Below are 20,811 nucleotides of genomic sequence, written 5' to 3' on the forward strand. Positions count from 1 at the left end.
ACATGGATGCGCTGTAACACCCATAATTTTTAGGATAATTTAAAGCATTTCAACTTTAATAAGGCAAAACTAACCATAATGATTATAGAAACGTGGAAGCTAAGGAAACAGTAACGGGCTGTTATACCACATCTAAACTATAACTTTAGATGCACAGGCTACCAACAATCTATCCAACTCAAACATCAAAGTATTCAAAGTCTAAACAGTCACGGCACACAGGCCAAACCAACTAAGCTAAGAGAAGGAAGTAAAGCTAGTCTAACGAAGGCTTCAACTAGCGCGCTCGGAGTCAAACTACTCTGTACCTGAAAAACATTAAGGCGTAGCAACCGTTAGCGAAAATGCTAAGTAACCCACTCCAACGCGTTAAGTACCATATAATATAGTTTATAAGGAAAATCACCTTTGAGACTTAGGAATACATAGATATAGTCTTAGCAACACTAGCTTAAAAACAAGAGATAGACACATCATTTGACTCATCAAGAGATTCACTCAATCATATCGACCAACGGTTGAACAATGGAACAAAACAAGAAGACAATGATACGGATTCAACAACAATCAACGGTAAGGTAATCAATAACAATCAAGAGATCCTCATTAAAGATAAGCTCATAAGCCAAAGAATTCAAGAATCACAATCAATGACCAAGTTCCGACCTTATGCCATGTTCCGACCTTTACACCGCTCCATCCTTATATCAGTTCCAACCTGTACCTCCGAGTCCAACCTGTACACCAGTCCAAACTTATACCACCATAAGTGAAGCATAACTTCTTGCCACCAATACAAATGGATCATAGCTCCTTGCCACTAATAAATTGCCACCGATACATATATATCAAAAATTCATTGCCATTGATACATTTTGAACAAAGCTCCTTGCCACCAATACAAATATCAATCATATCACACAGTCATCGACATAGAGGATCGAGACTCAATAATAGTCCAATCAATGAGTAATCACAATAGAGTACCACATTTGCACAAGCTTACAAAGGTAGATTCAATTGAAGGAATTCAAGAAAGAACACGAAGGAAACATTCCAAGGTATTGCCACCATAACGAAAGACTTTCAAACCAAAGATCACAACGATTAGTAAACACAAGTCACCAATCCTCATCAAGAATATGCAAGATCAATACAAAGAAAGCACATACTAGTACCAACGAATAGCGTAGCTAGCATGCAATTCAATCAAGATAATCAATAAGGCTCATACGAACAACATATACTTCATATCAATCCAACGAATCACAAAATTGGATCATAAACACGATTCAAGACTCACAAGTCCTATCACGGTATTTAAGACATCGTTCTAGACTTACGAAACATCAATCGGGACACACAAGTGCACAAGTCAACAAAACGGAGGCCAAAATACAACGTACCAGTGGGCGGTACGGTGGGTGGCCAACCACCCGCCACCCTACCCACCATGTACCAGTGGGTGGTACCATGGGTGGTCAACCACCCGTGGATCACCCCCCCCCCTCCCACCACCTTCACCCTTGTACCCAGTGGGTGGAACGATGGGTGGAACAGCGGGTGGCACTCTGTCCGTCGGTCTACCCGTGGGTACCGATTCTGAGAGAGAAATTCCCTTCGGGGGAAAATGCAAGAATGCTCAAGTTCAAGTCCAAAACACCTCAAAACTCATACCCAACAACAAAGGAACTTGAACACATAGAATAGCTCAAAAAGTAGCATCAAAGGATCCTACATACAAGCTCTAACATGTCATAAATACAAAAATATGCTCAAAATCACTCAATAGCATCAAGAATGTCAAGAAATCAACATAGCAAGTATAAAATAGATTTTGTAGGACATGAGTTACCTCTTGTAGCCTAAACCACACTTCCTCAACTCCTAAGCTTCTCCTTAAAGGTCTTCTTCCAAAAGATCTTCCAAACACAAACCAAAATCTCAACAAAACAAGCAAATCTTAGATAAAGGTGACGGAAAACTAGACAATAACACTAATAAAGCCTGGACTTACCTTTCCTAAGGTTGTAGAGGTGGAAAGGTGGAATCTTGGAGGTTTTCCTTTGCAAAGTTGGGAGGGTTTTAGGTTAGCTTGGAGAGAAAGCTAAGGTGTAGAGAGAAGAGTGTTTCTTGTCTAAGTGAGGAAGGCTAAGGTGGTAGTAGTATGAAATGTCTTGGATGCCAAGTTAGAATTGTGAAAAGACTAAAATAACCTCCCTTTCCACAAACTAGTTAGGAGGAAGTTAAAGGTTAGGGTACAAGTCATAAAGCACAAAGTCTTTCCATTGACTAATTTAGAAAGGCTAAGGGACTTAGTCAAATTAGGTCCCTCGACTATTCTCAAAAAAATTAGGAAGGAAATTGTAAGGCTAAAAATAGGAATTAATTGGATGATTAATTCGGTTAAAAGGAAAATTTTCCGGGGTGTCACAATTTACACCAGTTGCCTCATTAAAAACCTTAAACTAATATAAACCCATTGAAAAAAAAAAAACTTAACTAAGTAAAAAGAGTACAACTGCAAGTGCAATCCTTTGAACTACCGATGAATGGAATTAGTTGTGATCTAGAGATCCAATTTTAACCTTCCTATACGTTCCATGCTCCTAGTCGGATCAGGGTCAGGTGTTCGGGTCAGTGTCAAATAGTCAGTGCTTTGGACCTATAAGGGCCATTCACTCACAAGCCAAGGAGGCCATTTTTCCTCTTCTCTATTCTCTCACTCTCTCTCTCTAAACATTGAATAATAAAGGCCTTTTAACATAAGAGCTCAAATCCTCTCCTCAACACTTGCTCCTAAGATAATTTATGCAAGGCTAATCAAAGCCATTTCTTTGCCCGATTTCCATACATCTTCGATACACCATCAATATAAATTTGTTTTATCGACTTATTCTCACCTATAGAGCTTGTATACCCAAATTTATCGACTTATTCTCACCTATAGAGCTTGTATACTGGAAATAGTGGTCTTCCCCCTTAGCTTGATCAAACAACTTTGGTCCCCGTCTAATCCTTTTGGTGTGTGTGCGCTTAACACTGATGCCTTAGAGTCCAATACGCAATAGTATAGTCAATTGTTGCAACCTATGAAACCAAAAATGAAATACATAGGTAAATGATAGGATACAGATGGATAGTTGGTCAAACTGTTAATTTGATAATTATAAGATTACAAGTTTGACTCTCAAATAGAAATGTGAGTTTACCCGTGCATATCATCTGAGGGTGGATTTCAATTCACTTGTCACTTAAAAAGTAAAGAAAAAAATTCACAAATTCATAAGGCGATGATGGGGTCTTAAGTTGGGGGTTAATCTCAAAAAAGGGAAAGAAGAAAAAGAAAAAATTAGTTAGCACTTTCGACTATACTAATCCAAGCCATTTAATGATTCATAATAAAGAAATCTTGAATAAGTACGGATGATCTATGGCTTATGATTCATATTAAAAAATTGTTGGACTCTAGTGTTGATTGATGATATATAGGTTAATTTATCAACTGGCATGGGTTTGCAGTAGTGATGCACGTTAGACGCCATTGAGACCACAATCCGACAAAACTTCACCATTGCAGATTAAGGAGCCGTCAATATAAAAACTGCTTCTGCATAAACCCACGTTTGCTAAAACCTTATTCTCTTCAAACTTTTCTTCATTTGGAAAGTACCTGGAAACTACAATATCCATTATACTCAGAATTCTTTATTGCATTAATCACAGAAGCCTTCAATCTTTTCACCAGCGTTCATGAACCTTAAACCGTATAAATACCCCATTCACCCTTTTCGGCTCTCCACCTCAACGCTCTCTGTTTTCCTTCTTCTTCTTCTTCTTCTCTGCTTGCTTTTCACGAGCCCTTTAAAAGTACTCAAAATGATGTTCGGTGATAACAATGCTGATTTTGCTCTTCTTGAATCTATTCAACGGTACTTGCTCGACGATTTTGATGCTCCGGTTTTGGGGTTGGGGGAGAATTGGGGGGAATGGACTGTGCCTTCACCTGCAGAGTACAATTCACCGGACTCCGGCGACTTTAGTGGAAGCTCCGGGTGGTTGTCGTGGGTCGACGAGGAGGAGACACCCTCACCCGTGGTCAAGAAAGAGCCCGAAACAATGGGTTTCCATGAGTTTCCGGCGATTTTGGATTTCACGGCGGTGCCTCCTCCGAAAGTGGAGGTGTCGCCGGCGCCACCACTAGTTGAGAAGCGCTACAGGGGAGTGAGGAGGCGGCCCTGGGGAAAGTTCGCGGCGGAGATAAGGGACCCAGCCAAGAACGGCGCCCGGGTGTGGCTGGGGACATACGAGACGGCGGAGGACGCGGCGGTGGCCTACGACAGGGCGGCGTTCCGCCTGCGAGGAGCTCGTGCCTTGCTGAATTTCCCGCTTAGAATCAACTCCGGCGAACCAGAGCCGGTTAGAATCACAACCAAGAAGAGACTGGCGGCTTCAACGGATTATTGCTCCTCCACCTCGTCTAAGAGGATGAAGAAGGCAGCTCAATCAGTTGAACAAATTAGTTCTTGCTCTTTCCAGATTTGAAAAAAGAAAAGAAAAGAAGAATTAATTGAATTGTTTGTTTGTTAGTTTCTTGTAGCTTAGTTGATTTGTAGTTGTTGAATGAACTAATCCAAAATGGCTAAATTGGTTTCTTCGCAATACAAATTAAATTGAAGTACTCTCATTCTTGCTTTAATACGGAGTATTATTCTTGTTTTAAAAACTTGTTCTCCTTAAACTAAGTACAGTACTATTAAATTATAGACCAATGAATAATACTCCATAAATAAATACATTATCTAACATTGTTTATGATAAGATTTGAAATCTGAACTTTAAATCATGGGTGTAGGGCCCGCCCGACCCATCCATCAAGAGAACATAATTAGCACTCTCAGTTGTGTAATTTGAGTTTGGAAAGTAAAACCGAAATTTGTTTCTTTTAATGGGAAACTCCAGCACATGAGTTACTCGGTTGTGGTGAAATTTATATAAGGTTAAGTTTTGAAATGATCCTCAAATTGAATGTGTTATATGTGCCCTCATACTCAGAATGTTAAATAATGGTCTTTTTTTTTTAATGTGAAACTTGGGTTGAAGCCAAGCATGCTAAAAAAACATTTTTTTTCCACAAAAAACTAAAATAACTTCAAGTCTTTTAGAATTGATTCACCCTGACTTAGCATATTTTAAAAGAATCAAAAGCAGTTTTCAAAAAAAAAAAAAAACAAAACAAAAAAGAACCAAAAGCGAAGGCGGTAAACATTATTATATTACCTTTAACGATGATTTTTCAAAATATTCAAACTCTATCTTTTGAGGACCACATATGAAGTTGAACAAAAAAAAAAAAAAAAAAAAAAAATTAAAGCAAAAGTAAAAAAATCAACTTGGTGGTTCAGCACCTCATCCATTCGACATGAGGTTGGGGGTTCGATTCCCACCCATGTGAATGGAGCAAACCATTTAGCTGAGGTTCAAAATATGAAACACGTGATGATGGATAGCCGAAAGAAAACGTAGAACTCCTCATGAATGTTAACTACTTATTAGTTCATGATTCTCCTGACAATTTAAGGATGCTATGTGATAGATACCCCCAAAATAGCCAGCCGGATTCATCTTCTAGCCCCTACTCGTCATGTAAAGCGTCCTATGGCAGCACCTCTAGCCCCTACTCGTCATGTAAAGCGTCCTATGACAGCAACCCCATTATCATCCTCCAGCCGCTCTAGCCCCCACTCGTCATGTAAGGCGTCCTATGGCAGCAACCCCATTCATCTTCTAGCCCCCACTTGTCATGTATCCTCTAGCCACTCTAGCCCCCACTCGTCATGTAAGGCGTCCTATGGCAGCAACCCCATTCATCTTCTAGCCCCCACTTGTCATGTAAGGCGTCCCCATTATCATCCTCTAGCTGCTCTAGCCCCCACTCGTCATGTAAGGCGTCTTATGGCAGCAACCCCATTCATCCTCTAGCCCCCACTTGTCATGTAAGGCGTCCTATGGCAGCAACCTGCCAGCCTCGACAGACAGCCAGGCCAGTGTGTATTCGACTGAGTACCCTACGGGATTCGAACCTTTCATCCTCTGGTGACCCGCCAGCCCCAGGTGGGGCTTGGTCCACACAGGTAGAGTGACCAGCCCCGACAGACAGCCAGTGTGTCTCCGACTGAGTACCCTGCGGGATTCGAATGGACGACCAGGCTTCGGGGGCGGAGCGTCCCTGCCCGATTGCGGGAGCCCCTAAAAGGCACCTCCGGATTCTGCAAAGGCAATCTTCGTGCATTTAAGCAACTACCTTAATTAGTTTAGACAGTTATGGTAGCAAGTAGGCAACTGCATCAGCCCTATCCCACCTCTAAACTTGGTTTTATGCCATCACTACTTACCTTGTAAGAACTCCATACTCATGTATAAATATCATCATGGGATCACTATGTAGGGGATCGGCATTTTGAGGGCAAAACCCTAGAGAAATAATATCACATTATTTTATCTCTTTTTAAGAACTTTATCTCTCGTTTTTATTATCTCGCGCACTTACAAAATCTAGCACATCTTTTCGGTGGTGTTGGCCTGCCGAGCGGCCATCGAGACTGTAAAAACCAACACTATGCTTATTAGTTTATGATTCTCACCGAAAGAAAATGTAGAACTCCTGATGAATGCTATGCTTATATGCTTATTAGTTTATGATTTTCGCCGAAAGAAAACATAGAACTCCTGATGAATATAATGCTATGCTTATTAGTTCATGATTCTCTTGACAATTTAAGGATGCTATGCTTATTAGTTCATGATTCTCCTGACAATTTAAGGATGCTATGCTTATTAGTCATGATTCTCATGACAATTTGAGGATAGCCGAAAGAAAACGTAGAACTCCTGATGAATGCTATGCTTATTAGTCATGATTCTCCTGACAATTTTTTTTTTTTTTTTTGGGGGGGGGGGGGGGAGGGGGGGGGGGGGCATTATAACAGCCAATCACATTCTTAAAGAGTGTTGCCTAAAGGTTTTGAGAAACCCTCTTACGAACTATGGAAAGTATACGCCCCATTTTTAAATTATTTTTGTGAGGGTGTTTAGCTAAAGTGGGCTTACCACATTATAAGAAGTCTAATATTAGTCCAAAAATTTTAGATGTTGTGTTTGTTGGATATGCTCAAAATAGTGTTGCTTACGTTTTATGCGCTTAGATCATCATGCAATATGTGAATATAGATATGCTTAATTTTTTAGCAAATTTTTCCTTGGAAGTATGTTACTACTTGCTCTAATGTGCCTCTTGCATGATCTAGCATCTTCATCTAGGCCCCTATCTAAATCAGGGATAAAACCACATAGGAGAAGTAAGAGGTGTAGAACATAAACGAGCATTGGCTCAAATTTTATTACCTAGTTAGCAGAACTAGATAATCTTGATAAGATTAATGATAATGTTGTCTATATTCACATATTCGAAGAAAAGCCAAAAACTTTTAAAGATGTCATGAACTATGTTGACTTCAATTTCTTGAAAGAAGCCATATAGTGAATTACACTTAATTAAGTCTAATCATACATGAGAACTAGTAGATTTACCTAAAGTTTGTAAAGTAATAGGTTGTAAATGAATCTTTAAAAGAAAGATGAAAATAGACAGAACAACTGAAAGGTTTAAAGCTTGGTTGGTAGCCAAAGGCTATACACAAAAGTCTGGAGAAGATTTTTTATATACTTACTCTCTAGTAACTAATTAAAATAACCAGATTCGTGTGTTGTTTGCTATAGAATCTATGCATAGGTTACTAGTACCCCAAATGGATGTAAAAAAACGCAATCATGAATGATGATTTGGATGAAGGTATCTATATGGAGCAACCCTAAGATGGGTAACTCTTGGACAAGAGCATTATGTATGTAGACTCTTGGACAATCATGTCATGATTCTCTTAACAATTTGAGGATAGCCAATAACTTTTTTTTTTTTTTCATTTTTCCGTCAAAGGGTTGTGGTGGACGGAAAAGTAGTCAAACATTTTGACCACTATATAATGGTGGTCGGAAAAAGTGTTCTTTTATGACATCCACCAAAGGTGGTCGAAAATACCTTTATATATATACCTCCCCTGTGCATTTTCAAACCATTCTTCTCTGGTTTTTTACCCCTTTCTACTATTTTTTTCGTTATTGTAGGTATTTTTTTCACTAAATCATTCACAATAGTGTTAAAATTGAGTTGTACTACATCATATCAAGCTAATGTATGTGTATATATTCTTAGAACTACCATTTCATAAGTCATTTTTAGATCTAGCTTTGATTTTTATTTATTTATTTTTGTATATATTCTTGTGAATACTTATTTATATTAGAGTTAATTTCATTTTTAGTCCTAGATTTATAGGTGACAATCCACTTTTAGTCCCTTTTTATCAGAACATCCCCTTTTGGTCCTAGTATTATTGTGACATGACCAATTTTGGTCCTCTATGAACAAAATCGTTGAAATTTTGTTAAATAGAATGACATTTTTATCTTTTTAACATAAGAGCGTTGACCCGTTATATTTTTTATGTTTAGTTTTTTTTGAAAAAATTCATAAATGAAGAGCAAAATGTCCTTGTATTTAACGAAATTTCAATGACTTTTTTGATACAGGACTAAAATTGGTTATGTCACAATAATACTAGGACCAAAAAGGGGTGTTCTAATAAAAAAAAAAGACTAAAAGTGGACTGCTACCTATAAATGTAGGACAAAAATTGGAATTAACTCTTTAGATTATTCATTTTATGATTGAACAATGTATAGTGTGTATATATGTATGTGTGTGTGTTTGTATATAATTATTTGTATATTTATGTTTTTTTAACCCTATATTTTTTTTAACCCTACATTTTTTAACCCTACATTTTATATGTGTCTATTTATTAGTATGTATTATTTGTAATATATTTATATATGTATTTGTATTGTATATACTTTTGCAGTTTTTTTATATGGCTAATATACATAAACATTGGAAATGGATATATAAATGATTGTTATCAGAAAAATGGGGGTACACTAATGAGTTCTTAGTGGGTGTTGATGAATTTATAAATTATGCAAGCACACATCTTGTATACAAGGCTTCAATAAAGATTTGGTGTCCATGTAGTAAGTATACGAATAGAGTACACTTGTCTACAGATATGTTCGGGGCAGAATTTTGAACTGAATTACTAGGTTTGAACGTGTCACGATGAGCTTACCCCCTCAATACAACTACATATGAATGAGGGCCCTAATGAAAACAATCGGTATGAACAAATGGTTTTATACTGTAAGTAGTTTTAATTTTTTGCATGTCAAAAACCAAGTTTTGTAAGTAATTATCGGGACCCATCAGACATTCTGAAATATTTTGATCCATTGCTAGTTGCGGTATATTAAAAGTTGTCTTGATATTCTTCATCATCAATGTATATGCCAACTCTATTTCTTCACCGACATTCATTGCTAAAGGTTGTCTCGCAGCATTTAACAAATCATAGAAGTTTTCTGTACTACTATGTGGCTCTTCGTCTTGGTCATTTTTAGCATTTAATGTAAAATGATAAACCAGATACATCAAAAAGTTTTGCACACGTGTGATAACCGCCGGTTGGATGTTGAAATTGTTAGCTTCAATATGAGGAATGTAGATGGAATTGTGCATAGAAAAATCGGGAGTCATGTACTCCGCGATTGTCTTCCTACGGTTATCACCTTGAGCATAGAGTTGGAATTGGCGGGAGCCTTGCCTTTATCAACCGCAGAGGTTTAGGTCTTTAGGCGGGCTTGTAGTTGGGTGCGATGATTGGCCATCTCAGTTGGCGGGTTGAGCCGTAGAGGTGACAACGATCTCAATGGCCTCGTCGAGCACTTCGATTGGCCCTTTATCCTCGGAGAACTCGGAATCGTTGTTGTCCACAAGAAAAAAAGGTTAGCATGTGAAGTAAGAATGAGGGGAAGATTAAAGATATATTATTAGCTTGTGATGTCGACCACTTCGGGTAAGAGGTCAGCTCCATTAAGGGCTTTCAATCATGACCAATGGCTGGCGAAAACAAACCCCATTTCACGGAGAGCATTAGCCGACTCCACGTACATTATCGATGTCGCATGGGGGTTTTTGGGCAGGTTTGAAAAAAGAAGACCCCTAGTTAAGAATAAAGCTGAAAGGGTCGTGAGGAGGAGCGGGTCATACTAAAAAAAAAAAAAACTCTTTTTTCCACTTCTTGTGGGAGTCAGAAAAGCCTTCAAGCACTTAGTAGCCGCTCCGTTGAGATACATAGAGGTAGCCAGGGTAGAAGTGCCTTACCGATTGACTTGGAAGAGTTGAAGGAAAAGAGACATGGTTTGGGGCAAGTCGAGTGCCTCGCATAAGGTCAAGAAGAAAGAAAGAAGACGGTGAGAGTTGGGGACCAGTTAGCCTGGTAAAATTCCATAGTACCTAAAAAAGTAGTAAGGAAAGGATGGGCGGGGACTCAGAACCCATATCGGACTTAACATGAATGGATTCCAATATAACCACCGGGTGAAGGGTCAAAGATATAGCCTTTCCCGATGGTGAGAACAAGGGCGGAGGGCCTTATGAGGTCGTGGTTTATGGAGGATAAGATAGAGTGGTATGCAAGCGGTCGCGCTAGGTCGTCAAAGAGCCCGAGGACTTGTTGGGTACCCACTAGAATGACGGGCGCAGAGTGAATGGGAGTGGGGTTTAAAGGGGCCACCGAGGTAGCGCCCTCCTTGGCAGTCGCCTGGGAGGTGAAAGTATTGGGGTTCATGGTAAGCCATTCACGGCCAGGAAGAGAAGATGAAGAAATTTAAATGTAAAGGCGAGAGAAAAAAGGAGAAGAGGGATCAACCTGAGCAAAAAAAAAAAAAAAGAGGAGGAGACAACGAAAGCGACGGAGGTGAAGGAGGAGACTCGTCAGAGACTAAACAGAGATTGGGAGGAGGATTTTCCAACGAAGCAAAGGAAGAAGAAGGTAAAAAGGGGGGGGGGGGGGTATTTATAGGTGAATGTGGCCAAGGAGATGGCAACACGCGGCGAAGATATAAAGGCTAGGGGGAGAGAACTAACGGTTGAAATGACGTAAAGCGTATCAAGGAAGCTAAGAAGTTTGAATGGAAATTAAGAGTGGAATAATGGAAAGTTTCGACGGTTAAAATTCGAAGGGGAAGAAAGGAGTTGGCAAAATGCTTTGGAGTTAGGGTTGACCGGATGCCTATAAAAGGAGTCGGCGCTCGATCAACCGAGCCTCTTTGTAAGAGGAGTCGGCAAAATGCTTTCGAGTTAGGGTTGATCGAAGGCTTGTAAAAGGAGTCGGCGCTCGGTCATCCGTGCCTCCTTGTAAAAGGAGTTGGTTAAATGCTTTGGAGTTAGGGTTGATCGAAGGCCTGTAAAAGGAGTCAGCGCTCGATCAACCGATCCCCCTTGTAAGAGGAGTCGGCAAAATGCTTTGGAGTTAGGGTTGATCGGAGGCTTGTAAAAGGAGTCGGCGCTGAAAAAACCGCGCCTCCTTGTAAGAGGAGTCGACAAAATGCTTTGGAGTTAGGGTTGATCGGAGGCCTATAAAAGGAGTCGGTGCTCGGTCAACCGCGCCTTCTTGTAAAAAGTGTAGGCAAAATTCTTTAGAACTAGGGTTGATCGGAGGCCTGTAAATGGAGTCGGCGCACGATCAACCATGCCTCATTGTAAGAGGAATCAGCAAAATTCTTTGGAGTTAGGGTTGATCGGAGGCCTTTAAAAAAAGTCGGCGCTTGATCAACCACGCATCCTTGTAAGAAGAGTCGGCAAAATGCTTTGGTGTTAGGGTTGATCGGAGTCCTATAAAAGGAGTTGGTGCTGGATCAACGATGCCTCCTTGTAAAAGGAGTCGGCAAAATGCCTTGAAGTTAGGGTTGATCGGATGCGTTTAAAAGGAGTCGGTGCTCGATCAACTGCGCATCCTTGTAAGAGGAGTCAGTAAAATGCTTTGGAGTTATGGTTGATCGAAGGCCTATAAAAGGAGTCGGCGCTCAATCAACTGCACCTCCTTGTAAGAAGAGTCGACAAAATGCTTTGGACTTAGGGTTTATCGAAGGCCTGTAAAAAGAGTCAGTGCTCGGCCAACCACGCTTCCTTGTAACAAGAGTCTACAAAATGCATTGGAGTTAGGGTTGATCGGAGGCATACAAAAGCAGTCGGCGCTCGGTCAACCGTGCCTTATTGTAAAAGGAGTCTTCAAAATGCTTTAAAGTTAGGGTTGATTGGAGGCCTGTAAAAGGAATTGACGCTCGGTCAACTGTGCCTCCTTATAAAAGGAATCGGCCAAGTGCTTTAATTTAAGGTTGATCGGAGACCAGTTCGAGAGGTTGATCTGAATCAAATGGTTGGACTAAAGCTACAGTAAGTAATGAAAGCTAGAGCGAAGGAAGGCTATGGTAATCTAAGCACATATGGGAAAAAGCAAGGGTGTAGGGCAGTGGAAGAAGCCGGTGAAAGTAATAAATGGCTCAACGATAAAGCTAGATCAATTTCAGGTTGCAAAAATGATCAGTTAGAAAAGCTCGAAGGATCAGGATACTATACACTTAATGAAAAATTGGATGAAAAGGTTCTCGAGATAGTTCTTGGGGTAAGTGAAAGAAGTCTACGCTAAGTCAACCGAGCCACCTTGAAAATGGAGTTGGCAAAATGCTTTGGGTGTGATAAGGAACTCGTAAAAAAGGTAGGTGAGCGGATTGGAGCAAGGGGCAGTTCAAATAGGTGGTTGGCATATACTTTTCCGCACCATGCTTCGCGAGCCACGGAAAAGTGAGGGACTATATGATGGGGTTAAGGATTTGGACCCGAAAGAATGAGCACGAGGACGACATAGTAGAGAAAGACACGTATAGTCGAAAGGGTGGAAAACGGCTGGAGGAGTGATGGAGTTGGTTGATGTTGGTAGGAGCCGACGTCGTAGCAAAGTTAGCGGGGGATAACTTAGCCAAATGAGTGGAAGGACAAGTCTAATAGGAGAAGGCAAATGACTGGGGAAGCCAGACAATCAGAGATGGTAGCCTGATTAAGGTAGCCGGTCTAGTAAGGGATGAATGAGTGTGTTGGTTGGTATTTACAAGGAAAGCTGAATGACAAAGATAGCCAGTCATCAAACAAAAGGGCCGGGTGGTTAAGAAAGCTAGTCGGCACAAGATGATGAAGAATCAACCACTTAAAGGAGGCAGTCGTTAGGAGAGGTCAGAGGAGAAGAATAGTTCTAGTACTCGGCCAGGTGTGGAGTAATGAATGTATTCAATGAAGAGTTAATGACAATGATGAGACCAACCGTTGTATAAGGCAGTTTAGCGCGTATGAAACAGGAAACAAACGAAGTATTCTCAATGATTAAGACATTCATGGCCTCATTTATGGTATTCATGATGAGATGGACGTTTTTACTCTTCTTGCACACGTATGAAATGCATGAGAAGACTCTAAACAGGGGTTGGACATTCTAAATATAGATGAGATTTTAGAAAGTGATTTTCCGGCAAACCGAATATCTTTTCCGGTAGTGTTGGCCCACTGACTGACTGCTCTGGTGGTCATAAAATCAACAGTCACCTATAAATCTAGGGCCAAAAATTGAATTATCTTGACATATTAAACCCAATTAAAACCCTTGGGATAATATGTTATCCTGATTACTAAATAGACAGAAGAATATAGTGACATAAAACTTACTTGTTGGCTAAAATTTTAATTCAATGATAAAACTTAATAAATCATGTTCCTTTTTCTTAATTCATGTGAGTAAATTAAGATCGGATATATGATCCAATGTATATATATATATATATATATATATATATATATATATATATATAAGCTACTTTATGATTAGGAACAAATTATTTACAAATTAAAGAAAACTATAGAGATAACAATTTGAATTTTTTATCCTCAATGATAAAATTATCAAACTATATATATACCGACGCATAATTATTGTCTGTAGACTAAATTATGATCATAACATAGTATTTCATCCTAATTAATAATATAAATATAACAAATTTGCCTGCAAGCTAAACTTCATTATATTACGTACAACTAATCCCAATTGATGTGTCCATACCAAAACTTTATGATCTAGACAAACAACTTAAAATAATTTTAATTAAATCAAATATGTTGTGGCTACTCCTCAATTAATCAAAACTAAAGACTACTAGACAATTATCAAGTTCTTGACTAATATTTAATTTATGTGATTTAAACCGCAGACAAATCAGTCAATTAAAGATGTTGTGGCTATTCTTTAATTAATTCAAAATTGTAATCACTTGGCAAAAGAAAAATTTAAAGCCTAGCAAACAAACTATATTGACATGTGATAGACAATTTGCAAGTATACTCTTAGCAAAGTTGGTCGGAACGAAACCCAATTAAATACCAACTCCTTAAATAGAGTTGCGTCTCAAGGGGACTAGTAGCAATGAGAGGTTTAAGCTAGGGTCATAGAACTAGTGGTAACGGAAGCTTTAGAATTATCTGAATATCTCATGCCATAGTTGATACACTATAGTGTTGCCTTCGGAATAATAGATTTGCAGAGTAACATTGAAAACAGAATAATTACCAAAACATGCAGATCTGAATGAGTCTACAGCTTGTTTTCACTCAATTTACTTTGCAATATTGTATCCAGTGCAACCAGAATTAAAGCAATTAAGTATTTACCCATGTTATGAGATTCCTTAATCCCTATAGCTTAGGGAGTTAGGCTAATTTAATGATATTGTAGTATTGTACTTCAAGGAGAAAAAGTAGGTTAATTTTGAATAGAAGAATAATACTCTAAAAAAATCTGAAATGAGCGAGCCTGCAGTTATTATTGCAGATTAAAAGAACTATAACTAACTAACTTTGTACAACAACTGATGCTTAACCAGTCTTCTTCCACCTCTTAGATGAGATATTTTCCGATGTTGTCGAGGAGGAGCAGTCCGTTGAAGCAGATCTCTTCTTGCTTGTGATTCTAACTGGCTCCGCTTCACCGGAGTTGATTCTATGCGGGAAATTCAGCAAGGCACGTGCCCCGCGCATGCGGAACGCCGCCCTGTCGTATGCCAGCGCCGCATCCTCCGCCGTCTCGTACGTCCCCAGCCACACGCGGGCCCCGTTCTTGGCTGGGTCCCTTATCTCCGCCGCGAACTTCCCCCACGGCCTCCTCCTCACACCCCTGTAATTCTTCTTAACTGGCTGTGCCGGACCTACCGGCGCTGCCGCCGCCACTTTCGGAGGAGGCACCGCCGTCGTGAAATCCAAAATCACCGGAAACTTATAGAAACCCATTTCTGGCTCTTCCTTGACCACCACAGTGGGCGTCTCATCCACCGACGACAACCACCCGGATTCACCGAAGCTTCCACTACGGCAGAAAACCGGGGGAGACGCCACCGGAGCATCAAAGTCGTCGAGCAACTGCCGCCGAATAGATTCAAGAAGAGCAAAATCAGACATAACTTTAGCATAAAAATCAGAGAAACAAAGATGAATGAGGTATTTATACGGTTCAAGGTTACGTTCATGAACGCCCGCAGATGAAAATACTGAGGGCTTTTGTGATTGATAACATGAATATTGTAAGGCGTTTTGAGCTTCCATGCAGTTTCCGGATGAAGAAAATTAGTTTGAAGAGAATAAGGTTATATATTACAACAAACGTGGGTTATTAGGAAAATCTTTCTTTAATTTTATGCAGAAAGCTAAGTGTTTTAATATTGGCGGCGGCTTCAATTCTAAATCTGCAATGGAGTTGCTTTGTAGTATTTTATAGCAACTATGGCGTCTAACATCGATCATTTACATCACTGCTAACCTAAAGGCTCCCGCTTGTTAATAAACGACTCAGATCGGTCAGGTCTACCAGTTGAAAACAAGCCTTTATAATATTTAGTTATAATAATATGTAAGCTGTTGTGAATTGTAAAGGTCCGTCATGTACATTGTTGTATCTTTATTGTTTCATGATGCAATCCACATATGTAAACATAATAATGTAAAGGGAAAATTGCATCTTTGGTCCCTGAGTTATACCCAAGTTTCCGACTCAATCCTTGAGTCATGACCGTATCCATTTTTAGTCCCTCAGTTATGAACGAAGTGGCGCATTTGGTCCCGACTGTTAAAACGGTCGGAAAAATTAAAAAAATATTTAAAATTCGAGGGGTAAAGTAGGAAATTTACATTTTATTCTCCTTCTTATATCAAAACCACTTACACAACATTATTTTTCACTTCTTAGCCTTTTATTTCATGATTGTTCAATTCTAAAAGCATTTCAATAACTTTAGTATAACTTGAAAGGAACATGACTCTTATATAACAAACTTAAGAGTTAGCACAAACAAAAAAACACTTGATTATTGTCTTCCGACGTCTGAAACACACTATCCTATCAATTTTAAATTTTTTTTACTAAGCAACAAAGGTAATCAAACCAGAACTTTTGACATACAAAATCATGTCAAATTTCTCAGGATGCTTTTATGAGAAATTCACCAACGGAATAACTTGAGATTTTTAGTATGTAAAAAGTTTCATATGCATTAGTTTAGTCAATAATCGTTTTTAGAAGTTACAAAAGTTTTACGAATTTTCATAACTGAGACTTAGGTTCATTCGTCATTCATTACTCCGGTTTTAAGAAGACAGAGGAGGTGATGGATATATATATATATATATATATATATATATATATATATATATATATATATATATATATATATATATATATATATATATAGTCAGGATATATGATTCTTGATTAAGTTACTGCAGAGCTTACGAAAGAATTTTACGTACTAAAATCTCAAGTTACTCCCTTGGTGAATTTGTCATAAAAATAACCTGAGAAATTTGATATCTTCTTGTATTTCAAAAGTTATGTTTTGTGTTAGTGTTTTATCTTTTGTGAAAAACCCCAACATATAATTGGCAATATTATTATGACAAATTAAGAGAGGGTTTAGCTTGGTGTCTGACCGTCTTTCAAGACTCAAGAAGACTGATTGATCAGTACAGACATCAGAAGCGTCGTTGGGTCAAGCCGTCAAAGGAATGGTTAAGGAAAGTTTCTAAAAGCTGGCAGATGCGTTTATGAGATGAATATTTTGGAAAGAATATCAGCGAATCATCTCTTGAGGTATGGACTAAATCTCCTTAAAGATTCAAGATCTTTTGCTACACAAGTCCTACCTTTTACAACCAGAGTTATATTTGGAGAGTGGCCAAGTCAAGAAGTATATATACACTTATACTTTCAGAAGTTAGGGTTGCATTGATTGAAACCGCAGCTCTCAATATTGAAAAGACAAACATCTCTGGTTTTTATGCATCTTCTCAAGACATATAGTTCATGGTGATTACGAAGATGAACTTGAGAAGAATCAACACTGCTTAAACGATTGGACGCGAAGATCACTCTGTTGTGGGAACAACGTGGGACTGTGTCAGTGAAGCGGACTGCACCAGAGTTAGCTCTCCATTGAAGGGATTTCATTGGACTTCTGGATGCATGGCTCTCCGACTTCAACAATCCACTAAACCTTTGTATACTAGGTACTGACCTTGTGTGGAGCACTTGGGTGAGATCGTTTTTCTCTACCTTTGTACATTGGATTATGAGTTAGTGGATTGGACGCATCGGTGATCGTCTCCCAGATGTAGATACACACTGTATCGAACTAGGTAAACAAACCTGTGTGATGCATTTACTTTCTGTCTTAGTCTTCCGCATTCCGTTATATCTGATTATCTATCTGAATGATTGTCTGATCGTAAATTTGAGTCAATCAGTCCACTATTCTGTTGGCAATAAAGTAAATCAAATATCATAGATTAAGAGAATATGCAAAACTACATGTGGTATCAGAGCTTTTAAGTCTACACAGTGACTTGATCCATACGGAAAAAGTTTTTTGCATTGTTTCTTAAGAATCTGTTTGCTTGGTTATCTGTTATTTTGTATAAAGGTATTTATATCTTTTAAACATATATTCTATTTCTATTATTTAAACCAACTAAACACTAGAATAACAATTCTAAAGTGTATTCCTTCACTAAACCAAACAATGAAATACAAATCCTATCCTATTCCATTTCCCATGAATAACATTCCTACTCCCTCAAAATTCATTCATTGACCTGAACATGCTTTCTGAGTAAAGGTGTCCTACTAATAACATTGACTTTGTGAAATTTAGGTGGACTAATATTGCATGTGTTTTCAAAATATAAATAAATAAAAATATTGCATGTATTGTACATACACTGCCTCACACGCACAGGTTCGTTGGTGGGAAGGGTTTAGCTAGCTTGCGCCAATTAGTAGCATTTGCTCGATCAATTTTTGGAATATAATCAAACACGGCCTCGCATAGTCGCATGCACGCCCACGAAGAGGTTTGAGCGAGCTGAGGTCTATGTATAATAATATAATTGATGCACAATAGCGCAGCTAGCATAATTCGTATTTTACTAAATATCTGCAGAAGCAAGAAATCTTAATTTAATCGAAACGTAGTTTATGTTTATTATCATGTGGCAGCATTATGTTAGACGCCATTTTGGCTCTAAACGACAAACCCACTTAATCTATCGATCGTAGATCGATTTAGAAGCCGTCAATATAAAAACACTTTCTGTATAAAAGAAAGGTTTTCGGTTTTCCTGGCCATTTCCCACGTTTGCAAAAACGTAACCTAGCTTAATTATTCTCTTCGATCAAACTTTTCTTCAGATGGAAACAACATGGAACCTCCAAACGCCTTACAAAATCCGTACTTTTTTGAATATAATGCCCAGAATTATATTCTATAGTTTATCAATCATAAAAGACCGAAATATATAGTTCCACCGGCATGCATAAACCTCGAACAGTATAAATACCTCATTCTCCCTGTTCAGCTCAACGGTCTCAGTTTTCTTCTTCTTCTTCTTCTTCTTCTTCTTCTTCTTCAATTCTCTGCTTGCAAGAAATAATCGGAAAAAAGAAAAGTTATTACTCAAAATGATGTTCGGAAATGCTGAGGTTATGTCTGCTTTTGCTCTTCTTGAATCTATTCGACGGCACTTGCTGGACGACATTGATGCTCCGGTGGCATCTCCTCCGGTTTTGTGCCGTAGCGGCAGCTCCGGGAGAAGCCCGTCACCTGGCTTGTGTGAGAGTTGGGGGGAAATGGGTTCCCATAAGTTCCCGGTGATTTTGGATTTCACGGCGGCGCCTCCTCCAAAAGTGGCGGCGGTAGCTCCGTCACAGCCAGTTAAGAAGAATTATAGGGGGGTGAGGAGGCGGCCGTGGGGGAAGTTTGCGGCGGAGATAAGGGACCCAGCCAAGAACGGGGCCCGCGTGTGGCTGGGGACGTACGAGACGGCGGAGGATGCGGCGCTGGTATACGACAGGGCGGCGTTCCGCATGCGCGGGGCACGTGCCTTGCTGAATTTCCCGCATAGGATCAACTCAGGTGAACCGGAGCCGGTTAGAATCAAAAGCAAGAAGAGATCGGCTTCAACTGATTCCTCATCCTCCTCGACATCATCGGAAAATGTGTCATGTAAGAGGAGGAAGACGGCGGCTCAAGTGGTGGAGCAATCAGTTGTACAAAGTTCTACATCTTTTCATCTGCAATAATTGCATATATGCTCATTTAAGATTTTTCAGGAAAAAAAAAAAAAAAAAAAAAAAGCTAAGAATTAATTGAATTCTTTGTCTGTTAATTTCTTGTAGATTTGTTGATTTGTAGTTTTGTTTTTGTGTGGCATTCCATATCCTCACTGAGACTAATCTAAAACTGCTGCATTAGTTTCTTTGCAACACAATGTACTCTCGTTCTTCGTAAATTATGGAATATTATTCCTCTCTTAAATTATTTTTTTCTTAATGATGGTATAGTGATTCTTTGGGTTGAAAATATTTAAGAAAGTATATAACAAATATTATATGATAAAAATCATGAACGTTTAAAAAAAAAAAAAATCTTTTCCTTCCAATATTTTTTGAAAACTTTTCCTTCCTATATATATACACTAACAACTTGGTTAGCCAATAGAAAAATGTTTCTTTGTCCCTCCTAAATTTTTCCTTTCATATTTCCCCTCTTATATGACTCCTAATCATTAGGTGCCTATTTAAATTTTTCCTTTCATATTTCCCCTCTTATATGACTCCTAATCATTAGGTGCCCATTAATAGGCTAACCGATTAATTAAAAAAAAAAAAAGAGAAAATGACATTTCTTCCCCCTAAGTAAGTTATATACTTACAGTACTTTCTCCCCCTGAATTATTCAAGTGGCTGTTTTCCCCCCTGAAATGTTAAATGGACATATTTACTCTTAAAATAAATATTTAAAATAAATATTTAAAATAAATATTTCATTTATTTTCCTTCTCCAACAAATTATGACAATAATTTGGTTCAAACCAAACAAATACTATAGCAACCAAACAGAAATATTTCAATTACAATTTAGAATCGAAACTCGATATTTAGAGTTTATTAAAATCGCGAACCGGAACGGACGATTCATGTACCGAACTGAAAAAATAAAATATATTTATTGTTCAATTTAGACTATTTAAAATAAAAAAATAAAATTTTAAAATAAAGACGGTTCAAAATTGCAAACCGGATCCAGAACCGCCGATTCACGGTTCAAGATCCAATTTTTTTTATTCATAATTTTAATAAATTGAAATCCAAATATTAGGTTCTAGATCTGAATCATAACCAAAAACTTTTAATTCAATTGCTATAGTGC

The 20,811-nt window shown here is 38.6% G+C and overlaps 1 protein-coding gene across 1 annotated transcript; it reads left to right on the plus strand.

Annotated features, from left to right (window-relative positions):
• Positions 1-3,717: 3,717 nt before the first annotated feature.
• LOC109185214 (ethylene-responsive transcription factor 2-like) lies at positions 3,718-19,682 on the plus strand. Its single transcript, XM_019335196.1, has 2 exons — positions 3,718-4,482; positions 19,572-19,682. Exons 1-2 carry the CDS (start codon positions 3,754-3,756, stop codon positions 19,680-19,682), a joined length of 840 nt encoding a protein of 279 aa, XP_019190741.1. The 5' UTR covers positions 3,718-3,753.
• The last annotated feature ends 1,129 nt before the right edge of the window (positions 19,683-20,811 follow it).

This window comes from Ipomoea nil, unplaced genomic scaffold (genome assembly GCF_001879475.1).
Source record: "Ipomoea nil cultivar Tokyo-kokei standard unplaced genomic scaffold, Asagao_1.1 scaffold1317, whole genome shotgun sequence".
In the NCBI taxonomy this organism is placed as follows: domain Eukaryota; kingdom Viridiplantae; phylum Streptophyta; class Magnoliopsida; order Solanales; family Convolvulaceae; genus Ipomoea; species Ipomoea nil.

Coding starts and splice junctions, on each gene's coding strand:
- LOC109185214 (XM_019335196.1), top strand. CDS start 3,754: ATGAACCTTAAACCGTATAAATACCCCATTCACCCTTTTCGGCTCTCC. Junction 4,483..19,571: donor ATTGCTCCTCCACCTCGTCT/AAGAGGATGAAG, acceptor TCAACTGATTCC/TCATCCTCCTCGACATCATC.